The 21,285-nt window shown below is 40.0% G+C and overlaps 8 protein-coding genes across 8 annotated transcripts; 3 read left to right on the top strand and 5 right to left on the bottom strand.

The window, feature by feature from the left end:
- Positions 1-1,309: 1,309 nt before the first annotated feature.
- On the top strand, positions 1,310-3,771 carry BDF20DRAFT_896702 (uncharacterized protein). Its single transcript, XM_053082519.1, has 9 exons — positions 1,310-1,432; positions 1,496-1,613; positions 1,698-1,882; positions 1,956-2,160; positions 2,253-2,408; positions 2,483-2,767; positions 2,839-2,987; positions 3,066-3,374; positions 3,458-3,771. Exons 1-9 carry the CDS (start codon positions 1,338-1,340, stop codon positions 3,585-3,587), a joined length of 1,632 nt encoding a protein of 543 aa, XP_052931948.1. The 5' UTR covers positions 1,310-1,337; the 3' UTR covers positions 3,588-3,771.
- Positions 3,772-3,863: 92 nt separating this feature from the next.
- Positions 3,864-7,019, bottom strand: BDF20DRAFT_908139 (uncharacterized protein; the record flags this gene model as incomplete). Its single annotated transcript, XM_053083449.1, has 6 exons — positions 3,864-5,732; positions 5,832-5,955; positions 6,053-6,125; positions 6,206-6,448; positions 6,529-6,687; positions 6,815-7,019. The coding sequence occupies 6 exons, from the start codon at positions 7,017-7,019 to the stop codon at positions 3,864-3,866; spliced, it is 2,673 nt and encodes an 890-aa protein (XP_052931947.1).
- Positions 7,020-7,836: 817 nt separating this feature from the next.
- On the bottom strand, positions 7,837-9,545 carry BDF20DRAFT_1004325 (DHS-like NAD/FAD-binding domain-containing protein). The gene is made up of 2 exons (XM_053074663.1): positions 9,328-9,545; positions 7,837-9,212 (listed from the first exon to the last, which is right to left on the bottom strand). Exons 1-2 carry the CDS (start codon positions 9,463-9,465, stop codon positions 8,196-8,198), a joined length of 1,155 nt encoding a protein of 384 aa, XP_052931946.1. The 5' UTR covers positions 9,466-9,545; the 3' UTR covers positions 7,837-8,195.
- A 1,412-nt stretch (positions 9,546-10,957) lies between these two features.
- On the bottom strand, positions 10,958-12,179 carry BDF20DRAFT_896697 (uncharacterized protein). The gene is made up of 3 exons (XM_053082518.1): positions 12,032-12,179; positions 11,627-11,965; positions 10,958-11,496 (listed from the first exon to the last, which is right to left on the bottom strand). Exons 2-3 carry the CDS (start codon positions 11,844-11,846, stop codon positions 11,180-11,182), a joined length of 537 nt encoding a protein of 178 aa, XP_052931945.1. The 5' UTR covers positions 11,847-11,965; positions 12,032-12,179; the 3' UTR covers positions 10,958-11,179.
- A 469-nt stretch (positions 12,180-12,648) lies between these two features.
- BDF20DRAFT_896692 (uncharacterized protein) lies at positions 12,649-13,469 on the top strand. The gene has a single exon (XM_053082517.1). The coding sequence runs from the start codon at positions 12,878-12,880 to the stop codon at positions 13,223-13,225; it is 348 nt and encodes a 115-aa protein (XP_052931944.1). The 5' UTR covers positions 12,649-12,877; the 3' UTR covers positions 13,226-13,469.
- Positions 13,470-15,711: 2,242 nt separating this feature from the next.
- Positions 15,712-16,538, top strand: BDF20DRAFT_896687 (uncharacterized protein). Its single transcript, XM_053082516.1, has one exon. It carries the CDS (start codon positions 15,832-15,834, stop codon positions 16,411-16,413), a length of 582 nt encoding a protein of 193 aa, XP_052931943.1. The 5' UTR covers positions 15,712-15,831; the 3' UTR covers positions 16,414-16,538.
- Positions 16,539-16,637: 99 nt separating this feature from the next.
- BDF20DRAFT_896686 (uncharacterized protein) lies at positions 16,638-17,749 on the bottom strand. The gene has a single exon (XM_053082515.1). It carries the CDS (start codon positions 17,287-17,289, stop codon positions 17,020-17,022), a length of 270 nt encoding a protein of 89 aa, XP_052931942.1. The 5' UTR covers positions 17,290-17,749; the 3' UTR covers positions 16,638-17,019.
- Positions 17,750-19,164: 1,415 nt separating this feature from the next.
- BDF20DRAFT_981686 (uncharacterized protein) lies at positions 19,165-20,911 on the bottom strand (the record flags this gene model as incomplete). The annotated part of the gene is made up of 7 exons (XM_053085132.1): positions 20,844-20,911; positions 20,733-20,774; positions 20,472-20,610; positions 20,373-20,386; positions 20,258-20,295; positions 19,550-20,133; positions 19,165-19,357 (listed from the first exon to the last, which is right to left on the bottom strand). Exons 1-7 carry the CDS (start codon positions 20,872-20,874, stop codon positions 19,165-19,167), a joined length of 1,041 nt encoding a protein of 346 aa, XP_052931941.1. The 5' UTR covers positions 20,875-20,911.
- Between the last annotated feature and the right edge of the window lie 374 nt (positions 20,912-21,285).

The following is a 21,285-nucleotide window of genomic DNA, read 5'->3' as shown; positions in this document are numbered from 1 at the left end:
ATAGATACCTAATATACCAGACGTAATATAATTAGATTATGGTATACTGTGTGTACTATTACAGCTGTACGCATTGGAGCATCAAAAGTATTACATCAATAAACATGTCAGAAAAGCTAATGCTTTTGTTCATCGTAGATACAAGAGATACGTTTCATTTCTTAATGGATAAAATCGTCGTGTCTTAGAAACGCGTTAAATGAGTGCTTTATTATTATTATTTCTGCACTGTACAGACAAGTCTAGAAGCCTATCTCCTTTAGCTACAGGATGCGGGAGTTATCTATTAGTATTCTTAGAATTTATATCAGAGAAATGTAGTGCAAGTTAAGAAAAGTAGTATCCTTTGTCCATTTCGAATTGAAGTTATTATTGAACTCTTATTTTTCTTGTTATATGTAGGAGTAGACAGATTTAATCATACAGACTTTAGAAAAGCATTTACAACGGAAATGATGCAGATGCACGTATCATTCATTCACGCGCCTTTTTCGATGCTTTTATGACAAATTTATTCTCGATTGCTTCTACAAAGATGTACAATGAGTACACTTATCTCTGTTTCTTCTTTTTTTATATTTGTAAATTTCTATCAAGTTTATATTTGGAAGATGATGCATAATTGAAAATGTTAGGCCTACTTGCACATTCACAAAAATATTGGCAGGCTTTGGTCCAGACATACTGTGGATAAAATTGCGAAATTAGAAAGTTAGGTCATTTTCTGCTTTATCATCGTTGATGTTATGAATACTTGATTGTGATGTTTCTAAGCAATGGATAAAAAAGAATATAGAAGCGAGTTGAAGATTTCGCATTAACAAAACCTCTCCAACGCAGGAATAAAACGAGTAATACCGCGGAATCGGAGTGAAAGTGTTGAAATGAAAAAAATTAAATTTAGCAAAACGGTGATTTTGAAAGCTAAAAATGGGAGTCTTTTCAAACATCAAAAAGTAACTAAATATACTGAAAGCTAACAATCGAAACTGCATACAGAGAATATTTATTAAGTTGAAAAAAAAAACGATTGTAAGCATTCATTTGTCATAGAAGCCTGGGTTAGTTTTTTTTTTAATTTTTTTGCTTGTAAAAAGAAAATTTCGACAAATTTCATGGTAACTGAGTTTTTGTTGGGTTCCCCTTTTTTTTTAAAAACTGTAAACCGTGTTCACCACAATTCACGACACCGCATCCTTACACTAAAGAGCGCCACTCTCAAGGCGGTCATTTAATACCAATGAAACATTTAAAAAAGGCTCCAGCTTTATTTCAGTTTCTTTTTTTTTTCTCTTTTTACTTGAACTCACAAACAACAACAATCCTATAAAACAAAAATGTCCTTTGATACAGCCGCCATTAAGAACAATATCATTCCTCATGAAAATGAAAACTTTGTCTATTCTTACGGTACAGCTGGTTTCCGTTCAAAGTAAGTATTGCTGTCACATATCGGCCAAGTGGATGCGAGATAAATTTCTAAAACGAAACTTAGAGCCGACGTGTTGGGCTCAGTTATGTACAAGGTTGCTATCTTAGCTGCTTTGCGCTCCAAAAAGCTTAATGGATCTACTATTGGTGTTATGATCACTGCTTCTCACAACCCTGAAGAGGTAATATAGATGAGTGAAAAGAGTACACAAATCCTTCCTTTTTTCATTTTAACCGACAAAGCCTTCTTGATGAATTTTATAAAGGACAATGGCGTTAAACTCGTTGATCCTCGTGGTGAAATGTTGGAGCAATCTTGGGAAGCTTATGCAACCAAGCTTGCTAATGCTAAGGATGGTGAAACTCTTGTTCAAGCAGTTGAAGATGTTATTGCTCAAAATAAGATTGACGTCCAGATCCCCGCTAAAGTTATTTATGCATATGATACAAGGTGAGTACTTCAGCATAAATTAAGTGGAAAAATGGAACCCGACACTAAAAAAGGCTGCCATTTTTGATCGTAGACCTAGTTGCCCTCACTTAGTCGAATGCCTCGAACATGGCTTAAAAGATGCCGGTGCTGGAAGTACCAACTTTGGTTTGAAGACAACACCTATGCTTCACTACCTTGTTCGTTGTATAAATACTGCAGGCACCAATGATGCCTATGGTGAACCTACAGAGGAAGGTTATTATAAAAAGTTGGCTGCTGCTTTCTCAACTGCTGTTGTAAGTTACATTTATGAAGGAATATGCTCGAATGTTTTGACACCCCCCATCTCACTTAACACGCCGTTTAAATTGAATTTTCGCCTCGACAGAAAGGAAAGCCCCGCTTGTCAACTTTGATTGTTGACTGTGCCAATGGTGTCGGTGCTCCCAAACTTCGTGAACTCAGCAAGCATATCCCCAGCGATGTTTTATCAGTTCATATTGTAAACGATGACATCGGTACAAAGGGTCAATTGAACAAGAACGTAAGTGAAAGGATCTTTTGACGTTGTTTTCATCAGGAAAGGACAGCATAGCTTACAACTGTATTTGATTTTAGTGTGGTGCCGATTACGTTAAAACTCAACAGCGTGCTCCCCCCAACATGCAGCTCAAGGCGGGTGATAGATGCTGTTCTTTTGATGGTGATGCTGATCGTATCGTTTATTATTATGTCACTGAGGAAGGAACCTTCAGACTTTTGGATGGTGATAAAATTGCTGGTCTTGCTGCGGCATTCATCGCTGAGCTCGTCAAGGAAGCAGGCATCGATTCTATCAAGGTTGGCGTTGTCCAAACAGCCTACGCTAACGGTAGCTCCACAAACTATCTTACTAAAGTATTGGTAAGTTTTCTTACCCAACCAAAGAATGTTATATTCAAAACTGTAAATCTCATATTATTTTTGGTGAATAGAATGTGCCTGTTTCTTGCGTATCCACAGGTGTTAAACATTTGCATCACGAAGCCGAAAAGTATGATGTGGGTGTTTATTTCGAGGCAAACGGTCATGGTACTGTTCTTTTCAGCCCTGATGCTTTAAATACTATCAAGACAGCTGAAGCGTAAGTATAAGTTGTTTTCTTCGTGGTATTTCTTGACATGCTTACCAAAATCGTGATTTTCGCATAAACATAAAATAGTAAGACACCTGCTCAAAAACAAGCGATTGCTCAACTCGCTGCTTTGACCGATTTGATCAATCAAACTGTTGGTGATGCTATTTCTGATATGCTCATGGTGGAGGCTATCCTTACCGGCCGTCATTGGAGTTTGGAAGAATGGGACCAAGCCTATACTGATCTTCCTAATCGTCTTGTCAAGGTCATTGTTTCTGATAGACATATTTTCAAGACTACCAATGCAGAACGTCAATTGGTTGAGCCAGCTGGTCTTCAAGCTGAAATTGATGCTCTTGTTGCCAAATACAGCAATGGCCGTTCATTCGTCCGGTAAGTGCTATAAACGTAAAGTGTGGGTTTCTTTTTTTGTAGATGAAGTGCATCCTTCTGAACCTCATCTTCCCTTATCATAGTGCGTCTGGTACTGAAGATGCTGTGAGAGTATATGCTGAAGCGGCCACCCGTGCTGAAACAGATGACCTTGCTTTCAAGGTCGCTCAACTTGTTTACGACCGTGCAGGTGGTGTAGGTGCACGCCCTTAAAATAGAAGTACAGTTTCACCAATAAATACCAAAACTACGACTACATAATCCATCTGTTTAAGAGAACAATAACATATTTATAGTACAGGCGAAACACACGGATACGCTATTATTACCTTCACTTTATCACTTTTACCTCGTTTTTCCACACTCAATTCATGCCATAAAATAATAAAATTACACATGTCTTATTCATAAATTGTTGTAAGAAAAATAAAATAAAATTACCCATTTGTAAATTAAGAAATGAATAGCTGTATCTACGATAGAAATATTCTACAACTCCCAGACTTTAACAACGGCACTTAACCATGTTGTTGTTGTCCAGATCGGTAATGCTTGTTGCATAGCAGATAAAACACCCACATTACCAATTTTCCGTTCTTCTCCACGGCTGGCGAACCCTTCTTCTTCTAAAGCAGTAAATTCAAAACGTATTCTCCATTCATCCTTTTCTGCCTTGGCTCTTTCTTCGAGAGGAACCTGCAGAGCCAAGTTCATGGACCATCCATCGTTGCCATAACCGCTTACATGACGCACAACATAACGAGAGGGTTGCGATAATGGTTCTTCGTCCTGAATGCTCCAATTAACAACCATACCATCAAAAGCGATGACGGTCCAGGTATAGGTAGGTGCAGAGCAAATAATCGAGAATGAACGGATGCCGGTGGAAGCATCGTAGCTGTCGTTGAATACCTTCATTTCCGGAAACGGTCCGTCCAAGGCGTCCAATAGTCGTTCGGGCAATTGTAGGCTGTTCTGTTGAGCTTGTCGACGTACGTAAGGCTCTGCATCAAATCGATAGCCGCCCAAAAAAGCACTGAAGGGGTAGATCGAATCCCAATCATTCATATGGCTGCTATCACGTTCTTCACCCGTGACACCCAACCTATCCTCGACAGAACGCACGATTTTCTGAATATAAGGGCCGTGATCCGCCTGAGCGACACCCACCGTCAACTCTCCTGAAGTCAAGTTTTTCAGCTGCTGAACAAAAAGTCGCTTGGGATGGTCTTCATCGTAAGGGAACGCCCACTTTCCATAGTCGCCTCCACCGATATAGACAGCACTCAAAACGAGCACTTCAGCTACCAACAATAGCACAATGATCCTTTTCAAAAGGTGCTTACCGAATCGATGGACGTGTGCTATGCCAGGCAGTCCGATCATGAAGACAACCATGCCGTAAATAAAAGCAACAATGAAATCAACAGGCGTTTGCACTCCCATGCGTCCTGTCAAAGGCACAAAAATGTCTACCAAAGCGAAAGCATAGGCAGAATACAAAAAGGACAGAACAAATCCACTGATGATGTAAGTGACAGTAGCCACTTGTGCCTTGTAAATTTTTGTCGTGGCTGGGCGCAAAAACTCGTTGAGGATGCACATGACGAGCAAGACAGAACCAAACAGCCAAAATATATAAGAACTCGCAACACCTGTTTGAGTGGTAAGGGCAGTGCTCAAAGCAAAAAATAACATCAATGACACGAAGGAGCCATACTCCATGTCAAAATGCTCAGGGCCTGGCAGAGAATAACTCAAGTATTGAACAATGTACGAGCCTGCGAGCCCCATTGGGCTGAAGAACAAAGCGCCGTACCACTCGTTTCTAAACCAACCCATATGACGGCCGAATGTATTTGTAGTGATCAAGAAAGCCACCGTCATGGGAAGGATCATGGAAGCAACCATACTAAGGAAGACAGCAAGCGTGGATTTCGCGTAAGAAAGTAAAATATGACGAATGGAACGATAAGGCGAGGAATGATGTGTTTTGATGACAACCCAAACAAAATAGACCACAGAGAGAGCCACTGTTGTCATCTGGATGATATAGGCTGTCTTCCATGAATACACAACGAAAAACAAACCGTGAAAATCGAAATAGACCACTTCGCTGGACGGCTCGATGCCTTCCAACTGACCGTTTCTAGCCAAGTGCTCTACGATGGCCAAGACATTTTCCCCCAGGTGCTGTATAGCTCCACTTTGGAGGTTTTTGGTAGTATCCAAATGAGTATGATACAGGTATGAGTTTTTGTAGATGGCCATATCAATACCCGTCAAATTGCCGTATTGTACGAATTGTCGAAAATCTGTATCGGACAATATGAGCCCAGTGCGGAAAACATCATTTGCCTAAGAATGTATGAGAAGAAAGGGATGAGTGTGACACAGACTCGCAAAAAAGAATGTGCATTTGAAAGTAAGGGACCCTTCGTCTCCTGTTATATTTACCATCACCGTTCCATGTGGATAAGGAACGTGTTTGTAAGCTTCCACCATTTCGCGGGAATTAGCCTGGAATAAGATTTCCTGTCCAGTGGTACCGCAAGAATCAAGATTGACAACTGATCGAATGCTAGCGTTCGGCGGGGAAGTGTAAAACCTTTAGTGTTTTTTTTTTTTTTTTTTTTTTTCTCATTCAAGTCATCTGTGTGTCAAAATATGTTTCTTACGTATCCTTCAATTCATGCAAGGTGATAAACGCGTGAGATGCATCTTGTAAAGATTCTTCTGCACCATTGAAAACTGTAGAATGTCGTTGGATCGATTAGTCACTTCCCTTGATAACAAAAAAAACCAAGAAAAAAGTCTGCCCATAAACTTACGAAAAACGATCGAGTTTTTGTATCCTGTCCAATCTCTTTTACTAAGTACACGTACAATATCCATCATGACCGCTATGCCGGAACCATCATCGCTGGCACCTGGAGAACCCAGTGTCGTATCAAAGTGAGCATTTACAAGTACTGCGTTCTTTTCACAGCTACGATCGTCATCGTTCGTAGGATCAACAGGGCAAGATAATCTGACAATGATATTTGTCACGTTGGTATATGCTTTTAAAACCACTGTTGACAATGGGGGAATGTATATCTGTAAGATTGTTGTGATTAAAAAACACATCCATTCCATCCTACTCGTATCTTACTTCTATCCATGATATCGAATCGGTGAGAGCTCGAGCCATGTTGAAGCCAAACATCAAACTTGGGAGAGCCGGCGATACTTTGAGCCTCTTTTTTATAATCGTATATAAGCTGAGTCAAGTACTCGTAGCTTTGTTTCTCCTCTTTCGTACCGACAATACCTTTTTCCGACCCAAAAAAAAAGCAAGTTAGCTGTCAAAAAAAAAAAAAAAGAGGGGGGCGAGGGAGGCGAGACCATAAACTTCTATGACTGTATTACAGACATGAAATGCCCATTATTTCACTTACGATAACCAATGGTATCCGATAAATGTGATATAATAGACACAGCATTGTTCTCTGAAAAGCTAGCAATGCCATTACTGTCATAGCCTAGGTGGTGGGCGGGCTTTGGTAACTTGTAATGGAGACGAAAAGAGATCGCGATGCCCAAAAGTAGACTTACGATGAGGGTCGACCAGGATAAACAAACCTTTCCAAAAGTCCGTTCCATCGAGCCCTCTCCACCAGGCCTTCGTTTAAATTGTCGACCTATCATTCTGCCTTAGCTTTATGAACGAGTAGGTTTATCTAGAATTAGATTTAAAACTGTCAAGAAAAGTTGAAATAGACTCTGAGAAAACAACCAAACGCCAAAAGCTAAAGTTTCTTTTTCTTTATTGGGATCGGCCTCCGTTGCCCCTCATTTTTCCACCACCACCATCAGTGCTTTCGGAATCCGAATTCGGACCTGAATACCTTTGATTTTTGTGATCGAGAAACAAAAGCGTATTAGAAAATAGGACTCGGTTGTCATATCTTTATGAAATTCTTTTAGATAAAAGCTACACACTTTGAAAAGACGGCTTAGCTTTGTCAGAACAAGAGAAGGTAGCAAGAGAGCCAGGGTCTTGTGACATCCAAAAAAAAAAAAATCTAACAAAAGAACAGCAGATTCAAACAGATGCTGAAGCCAGGAATTGATCCAAGGTCAATTTCCTTAACATTTTTTGCCTCTTGCGATTCAGCTGATGAACAACAGTTTAAGACTATCAGTTGCACATAAAATGTAATGTGCAATGAATAAGGATAAAGACTCCTACTATTTCCTTCAAAACGCTTCCCTAACAAGGCTTAAATCTACCATTGGAAGCTGTTGTATTTATAGGTTCTACGCGTTCGGTTACAGGCAGGTGCTGTTACATTCGTCTCTACAAACACAGGCGCACTCATAGTAAAGTAGCCTATACTTGATTATGGTGTGACTACACAAAGCTGGCCTCTCCTTCATGGACTATGTACTATTATTACTGTTATTTAATCAACTTGATCCATCGAAAATAAGACACATCTAAACGCGCCGCCCCCTTTCATTGCACTCAGAATTTTTTTTTATTATTTTAATTTCAGAGTCCTAGAGTTCCGTCATGCTTGGTATGGCTAAAAGATGATTCAAAGGTGTGTGTTGTTTATTATTGTTCGTTGACCTTTATACAAATAGTAAATAAAGAGTATGTACAGTAAAAGTAGTATGGGTCAATTTGTCCATCATTAAAAAATTAACTATAGCTGTTATAGAATACTGGATAAAGGCGTATACATCTTAAACGGGGGGTTGCCAGTTCATTCGTTGTTGTTGTTGTTGTTGTTGTTGTTCAGCGTTTGCTTTCATTCAATTTAGCCGCTGCTATTATACGACTTTATTGGCTTTAGCGTGAGCGGTATTGCGACGTTTAGTGACAGCAAAGTGAGTGATGGTGGTTTGTGATTTGGATAATGTTCGTTTAAGTGACGGTTGTTTAGCTGTGGTTTTCGCGCTGTTATTTCGGCGTTTCCTGACGGGCGTGTTTTCTTTTTCATCGTCGTCGTCGTCGTCTTCATAGTCGGCACTCTCTTGACGTTCTTTGGCAAGGCGTCTCAACTTGAGGGCAGTCTGGTTCATCAGCTTTTCATCGGCCAATTTCTTGTTGGTCCACTCGACCCATTCATCGGTATCGCCCAAGACTTCGTAGTCAAACACTTTTTCCCATTCTTTGGTGGGGCTGGTACGGTTGACAAAGACAACGATGCCGCCTGGCTTTTCGTGAATGATTTTTGCTGCTTGTTTGATAAACTTTTTCAAGGCAGGGATTTTGAGGGACGTGCCCATGACGATCATCAGGTCGGGCTTCTTTTTCAGATCATTGACTTGTAGTTGACCGATGGATTCGCCGTTGGGATGGTCTTCGTTGTACAGCACGATGGCCGGTCTTAGGGTGCCGACGGCTAATTGTCGTTTGCCCTGGCGAGCTCTTTCTGCTTCTACCGATTCGCATTGGGGACAGATAGGCGCTTCGCCCGTCATGAATTGTTGGGCGTAATCGTCGGTAAAGTCGTAGGTGGCGCTGCATAAGGTGCAGCGCACCTCTTTCATGGTACCATGCAGTTGAATAGCAGGAATGTTGAGATTTTCTTCTAGAAAATCAATGTTTTGTGTATAACAGCGCAAAAGTTGGCCCTTATGGGTCAAGGATTGGATAAATTGGTGCGTGAGCGTCGGGTTGGCGTTGGAAATAAGGGCTCGTAGTTCAGCCATAAAGGTATAGAAGCATTTAATTGTCTTTTCGTTGCGAAAGAGTGTCGCGTCGAACAGTTCTTTTCCACGAAGAACGGTATCAGGATGGCGTTGTTTCACTAAATTATATAAACCGTCTGAAGAGCGAAAATCCTATGCCAAAAAAGTGATAGTGTTGAGTCATGGGCTTGCCCATTGTTTCCATCTGGACTGGCCGAAAAAGCCTCCACTTTTTTTTTTTTGGTTTTTTTTCTTTTGTTCATCTTACAGGTATGCCGCTACTACAAGAGATGCCTGCACCGGTGACGACGATGGCACGTTTGCTCTTTGCGATATAGGACGATAGATCTGTTATAAAAGGATCGATGACCTCTGCAGGCTCTGAAATTGCAATTTTCACTTTCATTTCCGCGATGGAGTGTGTGAACAAGAAGGAGAGTGGGGGAGAAAGCAAAGAAGGGAGTAGGAGGAGCACCAAAAAAAAAAAAAAGAAAAGTGAAAAAATTTTAAGCACAAAATTGTCCGTTCAAGCAGTTTTTTTGCCAGGAAATTTGAAAATATGTGAAGGGGGGGCAAAAAACTTTATGCATTCAAATACAAAAAGAAGATGATGTATAGCCGAAAAGAAACCCACAAAGATTCAACTTTTACACATTATGTAAGTACAGCTATTTATCAAAAAAAAGTTGGAACGTTGAAGTGAATTGATGTGTCTATAGAGTCAGCCAAGTAATAGAATGGCGTTCAGATCAAAAAAATAAAAAAAAATAAAGGCATTTACGATTAAAACTATCGTCGGCCAATTAGAATAAGGAACCTAGGGCAAAATCAACAATGGCAAAAAAAAAAAAGACTCAAAAAAGCTCAACACCCATTTATTTTTTTCTGCTTATGATTGGATACTTTAAATGCTTTAGAATCAGCCGTTTGTAAGTATTCAAAGCATGGAATGAATAAAACTATCGTCATCTACCATGCAATGTAGCGACTCTCAGCAGAAAAAATGCATCAAACCAGTACGCTTTTTTTTTTTTTTTTTTCAATGAGAAAGAATATGCCCCATCCTTACATACGCGAAACCATAATGAATGCAGTGATAACCTATTCGCATTGCCTACACCGGAGTTTTTGAGACTTCATGAAGACTGCTTCTCACGGAACACAGACAGCAGATAATACTGCCTATACCTCTTCAGCTTACCGCGATGAATCGCTTATACCTGGGTTTTTTTTTTTTGGTAAAAGGTAAATGGAGAGGGGTACTCCTTTATACTCTAGACTCTTATCACAAGGATCAAGCGGGCAGCACAAACAATACAAGTAACGAGAAGAGTTGGAAAAAAAGGAAAAAAATCATATGATGCGGGTCACTTTTAGCCATCGATTGTACCACCCCTCGTTAAGGTTCCGTGAGTTGACTACCCTTAAGTCCAGGTTGCGTTACATGGTTACCTTTCTTTTTGCGGCCGCTTCATCACATATCAATGATCGCTCATGTCATTCATGAAAACTAATGTACCGACATGAAAGAGCATGATGTATGTACACAGACACACAAACACACTGTATATAGTTAAAACATGAAAAAAATCGAAAAAAAAATCGTATCACGCGTGCGTTACACTATTTCATTAAAAATGAGAAATATAGAATGGTGTGATATGCAAAAAGTACTAAATAATGGTTGCATTCCACGCTCTTTTGGTATAGTTAGAGTCATGAAAGATGTGGATGAGGGTGGCATTTCGAGGAAAACTCATTTTTTATTCATACACTAACGATTTTTTTCCCCACTGGGTAGATATATAATATATATAAAAATGTAATATGAAAGTTTTGCAATGATTTGTATTAAACAAAGATAGTTGTAGTAAGTAGTAAGTAGTAGTAAGTAGTAATAGTAGTAGTAGTAGTAGTAGTAGTAGTATTCATAGCGGTAGTATTATTGTGTAAAGAGTAGAACATGTTGTAGAGAAGCAAGATAATCATATCAAGTGACAAGGTGTGTGACTGATAGTTATTTGTTGTGATTCAATGATCTGAAAGATAGTGCAAAGTAAGAAGGATTTGAGTGTAGAAGCATGATTCCTTGTCACTACATTCCATCAAGGGGGTGGGATTTAAGCAGTAGCTTGGACGACAGGAGTTACAGCTGGAGCAGTAGCTGTAACAGTGGTAGAAGTAGTAGGATCTTGCTCTTCTTCCTTGACAGCTTCTTCGACAGGAGCAGCAGAGGTAGCAGCTTCTGTAGTATCATGAACGGTTTCCTTTTTTTCTTCAGAAGTGCTAGGGGTAGTACTATCAGTAGCAGCAGCAGCAGGCTGCTTTTTCTTATTAAAGTTACGGAACATTTGAGTGATACGACGTCCTAAAGGAGAACCAGAGCGTTTTTGTCCTTGAACAGGTGCATTGGATTCTGCAGCAGCAGCAGTAGCAGCTAAATAGAAAATGGATGGTCAAGCATTGTTTTCAGTATTGTTGTGGGTCAATAGAATAAAAATGCATAAAAGAAGGGGATGCAACTCTCCATGCTATGAGACCATTTCTTTTTTTTTTGTTCAACTTACCAGCATGAGTAGGTTCAGCCAAGTGGTTGTTGGATGTCTCATCCGCAGCGCTAGTCACAGCAGGTTGTTGCTCATCTGAAGAAGCACTAGCAGCAGTGGTAACAGGAGGATCGCTTGTTGTGTTACTTTCCGCAGCAGTAGTAGTAGTGCTAGGTTGTTCAGTTTCTTTCTTCTTGTTGAAGAATTTTCCAAGAGGGCCCTTCTTGATAGTGTCGATCATATTTTCTTTATGGTCCTTTGGGATAGCAGTGGTGCTCTCCTTTGTTTGACCTTCTTCAGCATCCGTCAAGTTATTTTCCTCGGGAGTTGCTTCAGCAGCAGTGGTGGTTCCTTCGGGAACTGAGTTTATAAGATGATTAAAACACGAGTTTTCTTTATTAAAAGACCCATTTTTAAACCATTTACCTTCAGGAGCAGCAGCGACAGTTTCTTCAGACTTTTCAGCTGTAGGCACCGGACTCTATTTATCATTGTGACATAATAAAAGTGATAAAAGGATGAGTAACCATGACACAATCTTTTCTTTTTTTTTTTTTTTTTTTTTTTTTTTTTTGAAGGCTATAGATCACAAAGACATAAAGAAAGGGAAATATTCTCTTTTGAAAGATGAGATGGTAAGGTACATTGGCTGGGCCAAACAATCCAAAACAGAAAAAGTAGACAGGTTACACCAATCTACTTTTTTCTGTGGATGGTGAACGTCCGCATTTGGATAGTTCTGGTATGCAAAAAAATAAGGGGTGTTTGTGTAGATGGGTGGTGTGCGTGTGTGGAGGGAGCGGTGTGTGGGAGCACAAAGTCCGAAAAAGGAAACGCCAAAAAACTTTTCTGATCCGACGGATAGGAGGAAAGGGAAAAAAAAAAAAAAAAGTTGATTTCTATGTAGAGGTGCACTACTTTACCTTACTGCGGAAGATACTACCCAAGCCCAAAATAGACTTTCTCTTTTCACTCTTGGAAGAAGTAGGTGCAGGCTTATTTTCCGTCTTTTTTTGTTCGGCTACATCAGCACTGTTGTTGTCTTGTTGTTGTTGTTGTTGTTGTTGTTGTTCTCCAATGTCTGTAGTGGCAGCAGCCGTTGTCTCGGGAGCCAGCTCGTTACTTTGTTCCTCAGCCGTGGTGGTTTCTTCAGGAACAGTAGCGGGCTGATCTTCGAGCTTGGGTTGATGTGTAGCCGTCGTCTCACCAGCAGTGGCAGTGGTTGCTTTCTTATCAGAGACCTTTTTATCGACAAAACTCTTGGCTTTGCCGATGAAAAGAGAGATACGCTTAGTGGCACTTGTTGACTTGGTAGGCGAGGGAGCAGGTGCTTCCTCAGTTGGCTTGGTGTCGGTAGGAGCAGATTCAGTGACAGGCTCGGTAGAGGAAACGGGTCCAGTTTCTTCAGGAACGGTAGCCGTAGCATCGGCTTTTTCGCCTTCCTTTTGCTCAGGAAGAGCTTCTGTGTTGTTGGATGCTTCAACAGCATCGGCAACAGCAGCAGCAGCAACAGGAGAAGAAGTAGTAGTAGTAGTGGTGGTGGTGGTGGTGGCAACAGGAACATCCCCTACGTCAACAGCAGCAGGAGTAGCAGCAGCAGCAGCGTCGGTTGAAGTATGAGTGATAGGTTCAGTGGTAGACATAGTATCAATACGTTGGAAAGAAATAAAGAAAAGTGACTTGAAAAGAAACGAAAAGAAAAGAAAAGAAAGAAAAAGCAACAGGAGATCAGAAAACAAGACTAAAATAAAAATAAAATCGAATCACACAATTCGTTAAAAAAAAAAAAAACCTTGTGTCAATTAATCTTAATTTCATGAATGTCGTGATTGCCCTCATTTTCGTGTTGTTTAAAAAAAACCAGAGAAAAACCAACGCCCAAAGGCGGAGCATCAAAAAAAAAAAAAAAGTCCTTTTTTAGTCTCTTTATCAAAAAAAGCAAACACTATTGATAAAAAGAAACCTTCATGTTATAAGCATGCATGTAGTTATTATAAAGTTTATGTCATGGTCTGAGTTCGTGCTTGCTCAAATGACCAGAAAAAATTTATGCATTGAAAAAAGAAATTGGCAAAAAATTCCTGCTGGCCAAAACGATACATCATACAAAGAAAGTCGGATCTAACTCTTTTTTTCTTTTTTCGCACTAGATCAGAAAAAAAAAAAAGTCAGTAGAGAGTACCTCAGACACAAAGCATCCACTCTAGCTACAAAACACTGTTATAGGATCAAGCAGGGAAAGTCCTTTATAGCATGACCCAAGGAACGAAGCGCCCAAGTGGACGATCATCATCAATCATTATTGTTCTGCCAACATACATGATTCTACTATCAACGAGTGCTACTTTATATAAAAAGTAACTTGCTTTGGTAGATCCGTGCTTTTCGTGTGTTCCTCGTTTGAGACAGAGTGAAATGAAGCCAATGAAGACGCTGTTCTCTATACCAAAAATAATCCATTTATTCTCTAGAGACGTAAAGCTGTGTTAAGATTCCTGAGAGTGCATATTCATGAATCACCACAAAGAAAGACGCACACACACACACATACACACAGTTTCTCCTTCTCATCATCCAGTTGTCGGTGAAGAAAAACAAATCGCAAAAGGACACTTTCATTTTAGCACGCTATATCTGTCACAATCTGTTTTTTTACTAGGTTTGTCTAAAAACATTTTTAAAATCAGACACGAACAACAAGCAATAATAAAATCCTTTCCTCCGCACATTGTTCGTCAAAGAAGAAGGTTGAATGACTGGTGGGGGGGGACCTCTCACAACAGTCATGGATGATTTACGAGAGGGTTCTCATGAAAAGAATCATTTTTCGCTAAAGAAGACGTGCTTTAGACCACGACACTCAACGTTGTTATTCACCGTCATAAATGAAAAAAGTCAGTGCTCACCCGCGCACATTCAAAAAAAGAAAAACTAATTTCCGTTTCGCTACCCCTTACAAGTAAATAAAGAGTGGGGAGAGGGGGGCACAGAATCCGCTTTCTTTATTCAGTCTTTTTGTACCGCTCTCACTATGGATTCTGAACGATCCAAACAACAGGTCGGCAATGATGACGGCCCTTTTCGGCTTTATTTCAGCATGTTTACCACATGTCTTTTTCATAGTATGATTCTTTTTGTAAAAAAAAAACAAAAGCCAGAAAAGAAAAAAGTGGAAACGAGGACTCTCTCTCTTTCTCTATACATATATATATGTGTGTGTTATGTGTGTATGCATGCATGCGTTTAAAAAAGAACAAGCAAATCATCTATCATCATCACTTGATGCCTTTTTCAAACATGACTGCTGCTTAGAATGAATAATAAGACGGGATACTATTTATATGTGAGAGATGCAAGCCCGACCTATGAATATCATTTCCATCACCACCACCTTCTTTAATGACTGGATGACTCTACGCATGTTTGATTTTTTAGGTTTTAGGCTTTTCGATTTGAAGTGTAAGAAATAAAAGGGCACTTTTGAAAGCTACTGTATTTGTTGGATGAGAATCTGAGCTTGGCCTCACATTCCAAAACTTCACAGGGGGAGGGGGGGGGGAAAAACAGAAACACTTTTTCCATGCTTTCTTTTATCATGTCGAGCCATATCAATCGAGTAGATAGGTATGACATGGTGGTATGGACTTCAAACTGCCGATGCAGCTCTTTCACATGGTTCTTTGGACGAGTGACTTTCTTGAGAAAGGAGACGCCAAGTCCCATGATAAAAAGATAGAGTAGCCCACACGGTGACAGGATGGGTTCCAACTACCTGTGCTATACGAATGAAGCCCTCTTCTTTTGTTTACCAATACGGCTTTTTTATAACTCGGTTAAATTAAGAAACCGATGGAGATCGAGATAGACACATAGGATAAACATGTGCAAAATCATAAAATAGAACACGTGAAATTTCATGCTGAAATTGAGAGCGATTTGATTGGCTACCATATCTCTTGAAGAAAAGGGGGTGTGGGACTTCTCATCAGAAAGGGGACAGACAGAAACCTTAGATCAGAGACATGTTGACTTCTTTTTCCTAATGTCAACAAGAAGAGGAAATCAATGAAATCGATAACATTTTACTCACACTGTAGTGGATGATGGAAAAACCAAAACAATGAAAAAAAAAAAAAAAAGGTGAAAAAGACGGAATTTTAAAAACATTCCTTTTTTTTCTTTTTCCAACTTAATAAAAAAATTCCATGAAAAAAGGACAATAATACATGGCCACAACGCGACTTGACTATCGCGATACGAAAGAACCGACAGCTGTTTGTGTGTATACCATATCGCAGGAATCACGGTATCTTCTTATCAAAAACGTGCCCCGTCTGGGACTAGAACAAGAATTACTCCATCGATGTCGAGCAATGGGAGATGTCGAAGAACATGCATTGTTGAATCCACAGACACCCTCCTCGGAAAGCAGTGATGCCACAGACACTTATTGGATCAAGTATAAAAATATTACTTTTGCTCGATTAGCGAAAAGGAAGCTAGATGATAAGCCGTTCTATTCCAGCCTGCTAAAAGTAGTTTATGCACCAGAATATGAAACCTTTGACGATATAAGACAGAAATTTCAAAATAGGGCAGAGGCGGTCCACCAACGATTACTTAAGCTTCACAAAGAAAAATATGCATTTCGAAGAAACAAGAGACCACGAGAAAGTAGTGAACAAAGAAAAGAGGAAGCCCCATCCAACATCTATGGTCCTTTTTTGTCAAATAACGAGAGAATGGATTCGACAGTGAATTCAACTGGTTCCAAGGACGGGGATCGAAAAAGGCGCAGAAGGATTTGACGTACATTTTGAGAAAATAATTCAATAGCCGCAGCCCCGATGATGGGATGAAGGGTGGAGAAGAAAATTCCATGCCTGGCCTAAGCGAAGGTTTTTTTCTTTTCTTTAGTGGAAATAAAAAAAAAAAAAAAAAAAAAAATTTTTTTTTTCTATAACATTAAAAAAAAAGGACATCTTTTTTTTTTTTTTTTTTTTTTTCTTTCACCTTTTTTCATTTTTTTTTCCCTTTTCTTTTTTTTTTTTATTCTTTTCTTATATCAAAAAAGCTAACAAAAGAAAGCAAACTAGAGAAAAGGACTCCTTTTTTTTTTGCGTTGGATTTCTTCTGCTTCTTCTTTGCCAAACAGTTTTTCTTTTACCCAAAAGAATCATTTATAAACTCATTCTACCTTTTTTTTTATCCTTTTTTATCGTTTTCAGGCCCTAGCGTAAACAAATTAAAAAAAAAAAGAAAAACACATCTACTTTTTGTTTTTTGTTATTGCAAGCATTATCTCATTACCCACCCACCCACCAACCCACCAGCTCCACGAGAACCCACCAACATCCATACCACCACCCACCACCACCACCCAGGCAACACTACTCAGACAACTACTCAGACAACTACTCAGACATCACCAGCACCCTTCGCCCATATCTATTTATTTCCAGTACAGTTCCTGCCTTTCTTTGCTTCTTTTTCTTTTCTTGTATACCTCTGTCTTTCTTATCCTTGTTCCAGACCATGGCCGCAGCAACCTTAAAGTGGACACAGGTAACATCCAAGAATAATAGCAACAAACGATCCAACCAGAACCAACAACAACAACAACAACAACAACAACAAAGCAACAGCACCTTTGACACGACTATGCGAGATCCCTTTGCTGGCATGAACTCCAATATCAATTACGAAAAGGAAATTGAACGATTAAAGCAGTTGTTGGTGGATAAGCCTTCCACTCCTTCAGCAACAAGTTCGACCTCCAAAAGATCAAAAAGGTCTCACACCCATACATCTTCTTCCTCATTCTCATCCTCCTCTCTTCACCACTCATCTTTGGCATCTGCTTCATCTTCCCATGTGCCATCTTCTGCTTCTTCTATTGCGTCGACGTCTTCTTCTTCGTCGTCTCTACCATCCTATTCTCGTTCTAGTTCTCCTACTTCTTCTTCCGCTTCCTCCACAAGTTCGCTTATTGATTTAGATACCACCTCTGCTACGACACATTGTCTATCAACAGACCCTCACCACCACCACCACTCCCATCCTCATCCTCATCCTCATCCTCATCAACAACCATCCGAAAAAGATCAAGCCGTCGTCACCGAAGAAGAAAAGTTACGATTCTTAGCATTTGTTCGTCATTGGACAGGTGATTATTATAACAAAAATATGATGATGTCAGCACCGACGCCAATGCCACCTACTCCTCCTTCTCCTCTTTCTCCTCCTACTACTACTACCACCTATTCCCTCTGGGCCGATCAATCACCGTGGAGCAGACCTATCGATCCTTCTTATCAGCACCAGCACCTCCCTTCACCGCAAAAAATGCCCTTCCACCCCACGGCCTCCTCCTCCTCCTCCTCCTCCTCCACCGCCTTTACCGACTTTTCAAATACCAGCTATTACTATAATTACCAACCTACTTGTATTGCCGTCAATCAACATGGTCAATTGCCTATTGGTATGGGCAGACGAAGACTTGCATCCTCTTAAAATCCCCCTCCCCCTTTTTTTCCGGTTTCTTTTCACCCGCACAAAGGGCCAACCCTTGCTTTTTATCTGTAATCAATATCTCTTTCTGCATATCGAATGATACTATTTTTTTTATTTTATTTTTTTTCTTTTCTTTTGGAAAAAAAAAAACCCTAAAAAAAAAAGCCAACCCAAGCCAACTCACCTTTGTATTTATCACTATTACTAATTTCAAAATAACCCTTTAAACAAACAGTTACAACGCACCTCTCTTTACGCAACCCTACAAGAAAATTTATTTATCTTTTATATATTTTTTTTTTTTTTTTTTTTTTTTTAATTCTTTTACACAACTAATACTCGAAAAAAAAAAAAAGAAAAAAGAAAAGCTTCTCATCTAATATACAACATGACCCCATTCGACACCATTTTATTCATTTTCTATCTATTTTTTTTTATTTTTTTTTTCTTCATCTAAACAACTTTATATATTAAAATCAGTTTGATACACGTTCGAATTTTTTTCTCAGTGTCACGTTCAATTCTCTGAGGGCGCGTACCTATTGGATTTCCTACTTTTGAAAATTGCGTGTTTAGTCCACTAACGCAGTGCATTGAAGAAATGCAAAACACAAATCAGCACATGGGCAGTTCGCGATCTGCAAAGCTTGGAATGGTTGATGAAAGAAAAACAAGCCATGTCACACATACGAAGAGAGGATCGTTCTTTTTGCTACCAAGTAACAACAGATCCTGCTTCACTGTACCGAGTAGGATTGTCTTTTTTACTGTGGATCATTCAAAAGAAAGGATGCCGTCAACTCCGACATGAAAGATAAAAAAAAGTTTTGCTATTTTTGATCATGACAATAAGATAAGGCTGCTGCTGCTGTCTTGGTGTTCATACCCGTGGGTTTTTCTTTTTTTTTTCCCAAGCAAAAAAAAAAAAAAAATGGAATGGAGAGGCTCAGAGTTCACAGACGGTGCTTTTAGTGTAACACGTCATGTCCCCCCCCCCTTTTTTCCTTTATTTGAAAATACCCCAATAGGTCATGACATTTTTTTCTTTAATCTAAATCTTGAGTGTAATTGGCAGGGAAATATCCTTTCTTGTCACCTATTTCACCTTCCCACCAAGCGTCTCTACTTTCTAAACGCTTTGTGACAACAATGTGATCACCCGCTTGAAACGAGATATCTCCCGGTTGGCTTGCCCTGTAATCATATTTGGCTACCACCACTGCTAATTCTGTCTCTTCTCTTGCTACTCGTTTCTTTTCTCCTAAAGCAGGTGGACCCTGCGCCATGACTTCCGATAAAGCAGTCGGTTGTTGACCATAGGTCTGTGGTTGTGGAGGGTGAGCATGACGACTCCTCTCGCTATGTTGGTGATGGTGGGTAGAGGCAGAACGAGGATGCGTGTTTGTGTTGTTGTTATTGTTGTTCTCGGACAAGGTATAAGGGGGTGGAGGCTCTTCGAATCCTTGATGATTCTGTGCTAATGGCATTGCAGAAGTAGGAGTAGAAGCAGAAGCAGAAGCAGCAGCAGACAAAGACGTCTGCTGTTGTAACTGATGTTGGTTTTGAATAAATTGTTGTCCCTTGGTTGTTTGAGAGCTCTTGGGACTGAAGGGCAGACCCGGTCGAGGTCCTGCTCCCAGCCGCGTCAACATGTCATACAGTCGAGCGGCATCAGCCACCGGTGGTACCATGCCTGTCAAGATCTCTTTGGCGGCTATCGGACGACCATAATAAGCGGCATTGGTATGGACGCGTTCAGAAATTTTCGATCCTTCAAAGGAATAACCCAAATAAAGCCCCTTGGATGCACTGTAGGCGTACGTCGCTGCTATGTATCTTTCCGTAGAGGCTGCGGCAGAGACATCCGCTGCACGGCCAAAAGGCCCAGCCGCAATCGAAGCCCCCACGCCGAGTTGAAGCTGTCCGCCCGAGTCAAAAAAAGCTTTCACGGCAGCACGGTAATTCATGACAATGATCGAGTCGATGATTTCACCACCTGCTTGATGACCAAAGCCCTAATGTATGTGTATTGTGTATATGTGTATGTGTGGGTGTGAGGGGGGGGGTGAGTGACGACGATAGGAAACTAGGTTGACGTAAGAAGAGGGTCACTTGACTCTCTCATTTTTTAATGTTTACCAAAGAGGACATAGATACTCCCGACGGCGCCGACCAACCTATCAACAAAAGTACTTTTTCTTTTAATACCCCCGTTCTCTTCTCTTCTTCTTTTCATGTAGATTGAATACGTTACGGCCATCAGGAAGCCTATGCCACGCGCACAAAAATCAAATAAAAAGGAGGGTTGGCTTTTTTTTTCATGTCTCGTTTCTTTTTCATTCTTATTGTTTACCTTGCAATAATGATACCCGATCCACTCTTGGCTGACAACATCAAACCCACTCTGTAAAGACGAATAAAGACAATACCATGAGCATTGGCCAAGACATTCGAAGGAATGAGCATCTTGACATCCCGACCTTGACTGGGATCTATTTTATCATGATGTTTTGTTACAAACTATGTTGTTACTGAAGGAGGAGGGAAGGAAGCTTCTCCTTCTCCTCTCTGTCCCATGTTCCCCTCTCCCTCTTTCCGTTTTGTTGAATTTTACCAGTGAATAACTCAAGGATCTGAGTAGCACGTTCGATATCGGCTATAGGTGGTAGAACAAAGGGTTAGTTTCTGGGAGAAACAGAATGGGGGTTGTGTGCTGTCGTTGCACCTTTTAGTTCTTTAGGACTTCTCTTGACCATCTTTATATATTTTATAGAAAGAATAAAATACAAGAAGAACAAAAAAAAAAAAAAAAAAAAAAAAAAAAAAAGTATTTTTCTTATACGAGTTTTTATCATGGTGGTTTTAGATATCGAATTGTTGGGTTCCTCATGACACTCTTCCCAAGAAATGCCCAAAAAGCAGGAATTGCACCACCACTACGCACGCATTGGCATAATTGAAACACAGCTATCATTTTTCATTTCCTTGGGTACACGAGCCACGATGTGGGCGCGGGTTACAATATATTGTACCTTAAATATTTCAATAACCTGATCTTGAAAAAAAAAAAAAAATGATACAAGCTCATCCATCATCATTCCCTTTTCTTATCCCTTTTTTTTTTCTTGTTTCCCTCTCTTTTTTCTGTTTTCTATTATATATTAAAA

The sequence above is a fragment of the Mycotypha africana genome (genome assembly GCF_025528875.1).
Source record: "Mycotypha africana strain NRRL 2978 chromosome Unknown BDF20scaffold_12, whole genome shotgun sequence".
Taxonomy (NCBI): domain Eukaryota; kingdom Fungi; phylum Mucoromycota; class Mucoromycetes; order Mucorales; family Mycotyphaceae; genus Mycotypha; species Mycotypha africana.
This window is presented reverse-complemented; position numbering and strand designations above follow the sequence as displayed.

What these genes read in the sequence shown, in the direction of transcription:
- BDF20DRAFT_896702 (XM_053082519.1), top strand. Translation starts at nt 1,338, where the DNA reads ATGTCCTTTGATACAGCCGCCATTAAGAACAATATCATTCCTCATGAA. An exon ending in ACAGCTGGTTTCCGTTCAAA is followed by an intron (nt 1,433 to 1,495) that starts GTAAGTATTGCT and finishes AACGAAACTTAG; the next exon opens with AGCCGACGTGTTGGGCTCAG. An exon ending in AATGGCCGTTCATTCGTCCG is followed by an intron (nt 3,375 to 3,457) that starts GTAAGTGCTATA and finishes CCCTTATCATAG; the next exon opens with TGCGTCTGGTACTGAAGATG.
- BDF20DRAFT_896697 (XM_053082518.1), bottom strand. Translation starts at nt 11,846, where the DNA reads ATGATCGACACTATCAAGAAGGGCCCTCTTGGAAAATTCTTCAACAAG. An exon ending in GGCTGAACCTACTCATGCTG is followed by an intron (nt 11,497 to 11,626) that starts GTAAGTTGAACA and finishes TTTTCTATTTAG; the next exon opens with CTGCTACTGCTGCTGCTGCA.
- BDF20DRAFT_1004325 (XM_053074663.1), bottom strand. Translation starts at nt 9,465, where the DNA reads ATGAAAGTGAAAATTGCAATTTCAGAGCCTGCAGAGGTCATCGATCCT. An exon ending in CTTGTAGTAGCGGCATACCT is followed by an intron (nt 9,213 to 9,327) that starts GTAAGATGAACA and finishes TTTTTGGCATAG; the next exon opens with GATTTTCGCTCTTCAGACGG.
- BDF20DRAFT_896687 (XM_053082516.1), top strand. Translation starts at nt 15,832, where the DNA reads ATGGCCACAACGCGACTTGACTATCGCGATACGAAAGAACCGACAGCT.
- BDF20DRAFT_896686 (XM_053082515.1), bottom strand. Translation starts at nt 17,289, where the DNA reads ATGCCAGCAAAGGGATCTCGCATAGTCGTGTCAAAGGTGCTGTTGCTT.
- BDF20DRAFT_896692 (XM_053082517.1), top strand. Translation starts at nt 12,878, where the DNA reads ATGAAAAGAGAGATACGCTTAGTGGCACTTGTTGACTTGGTAGGCGAG.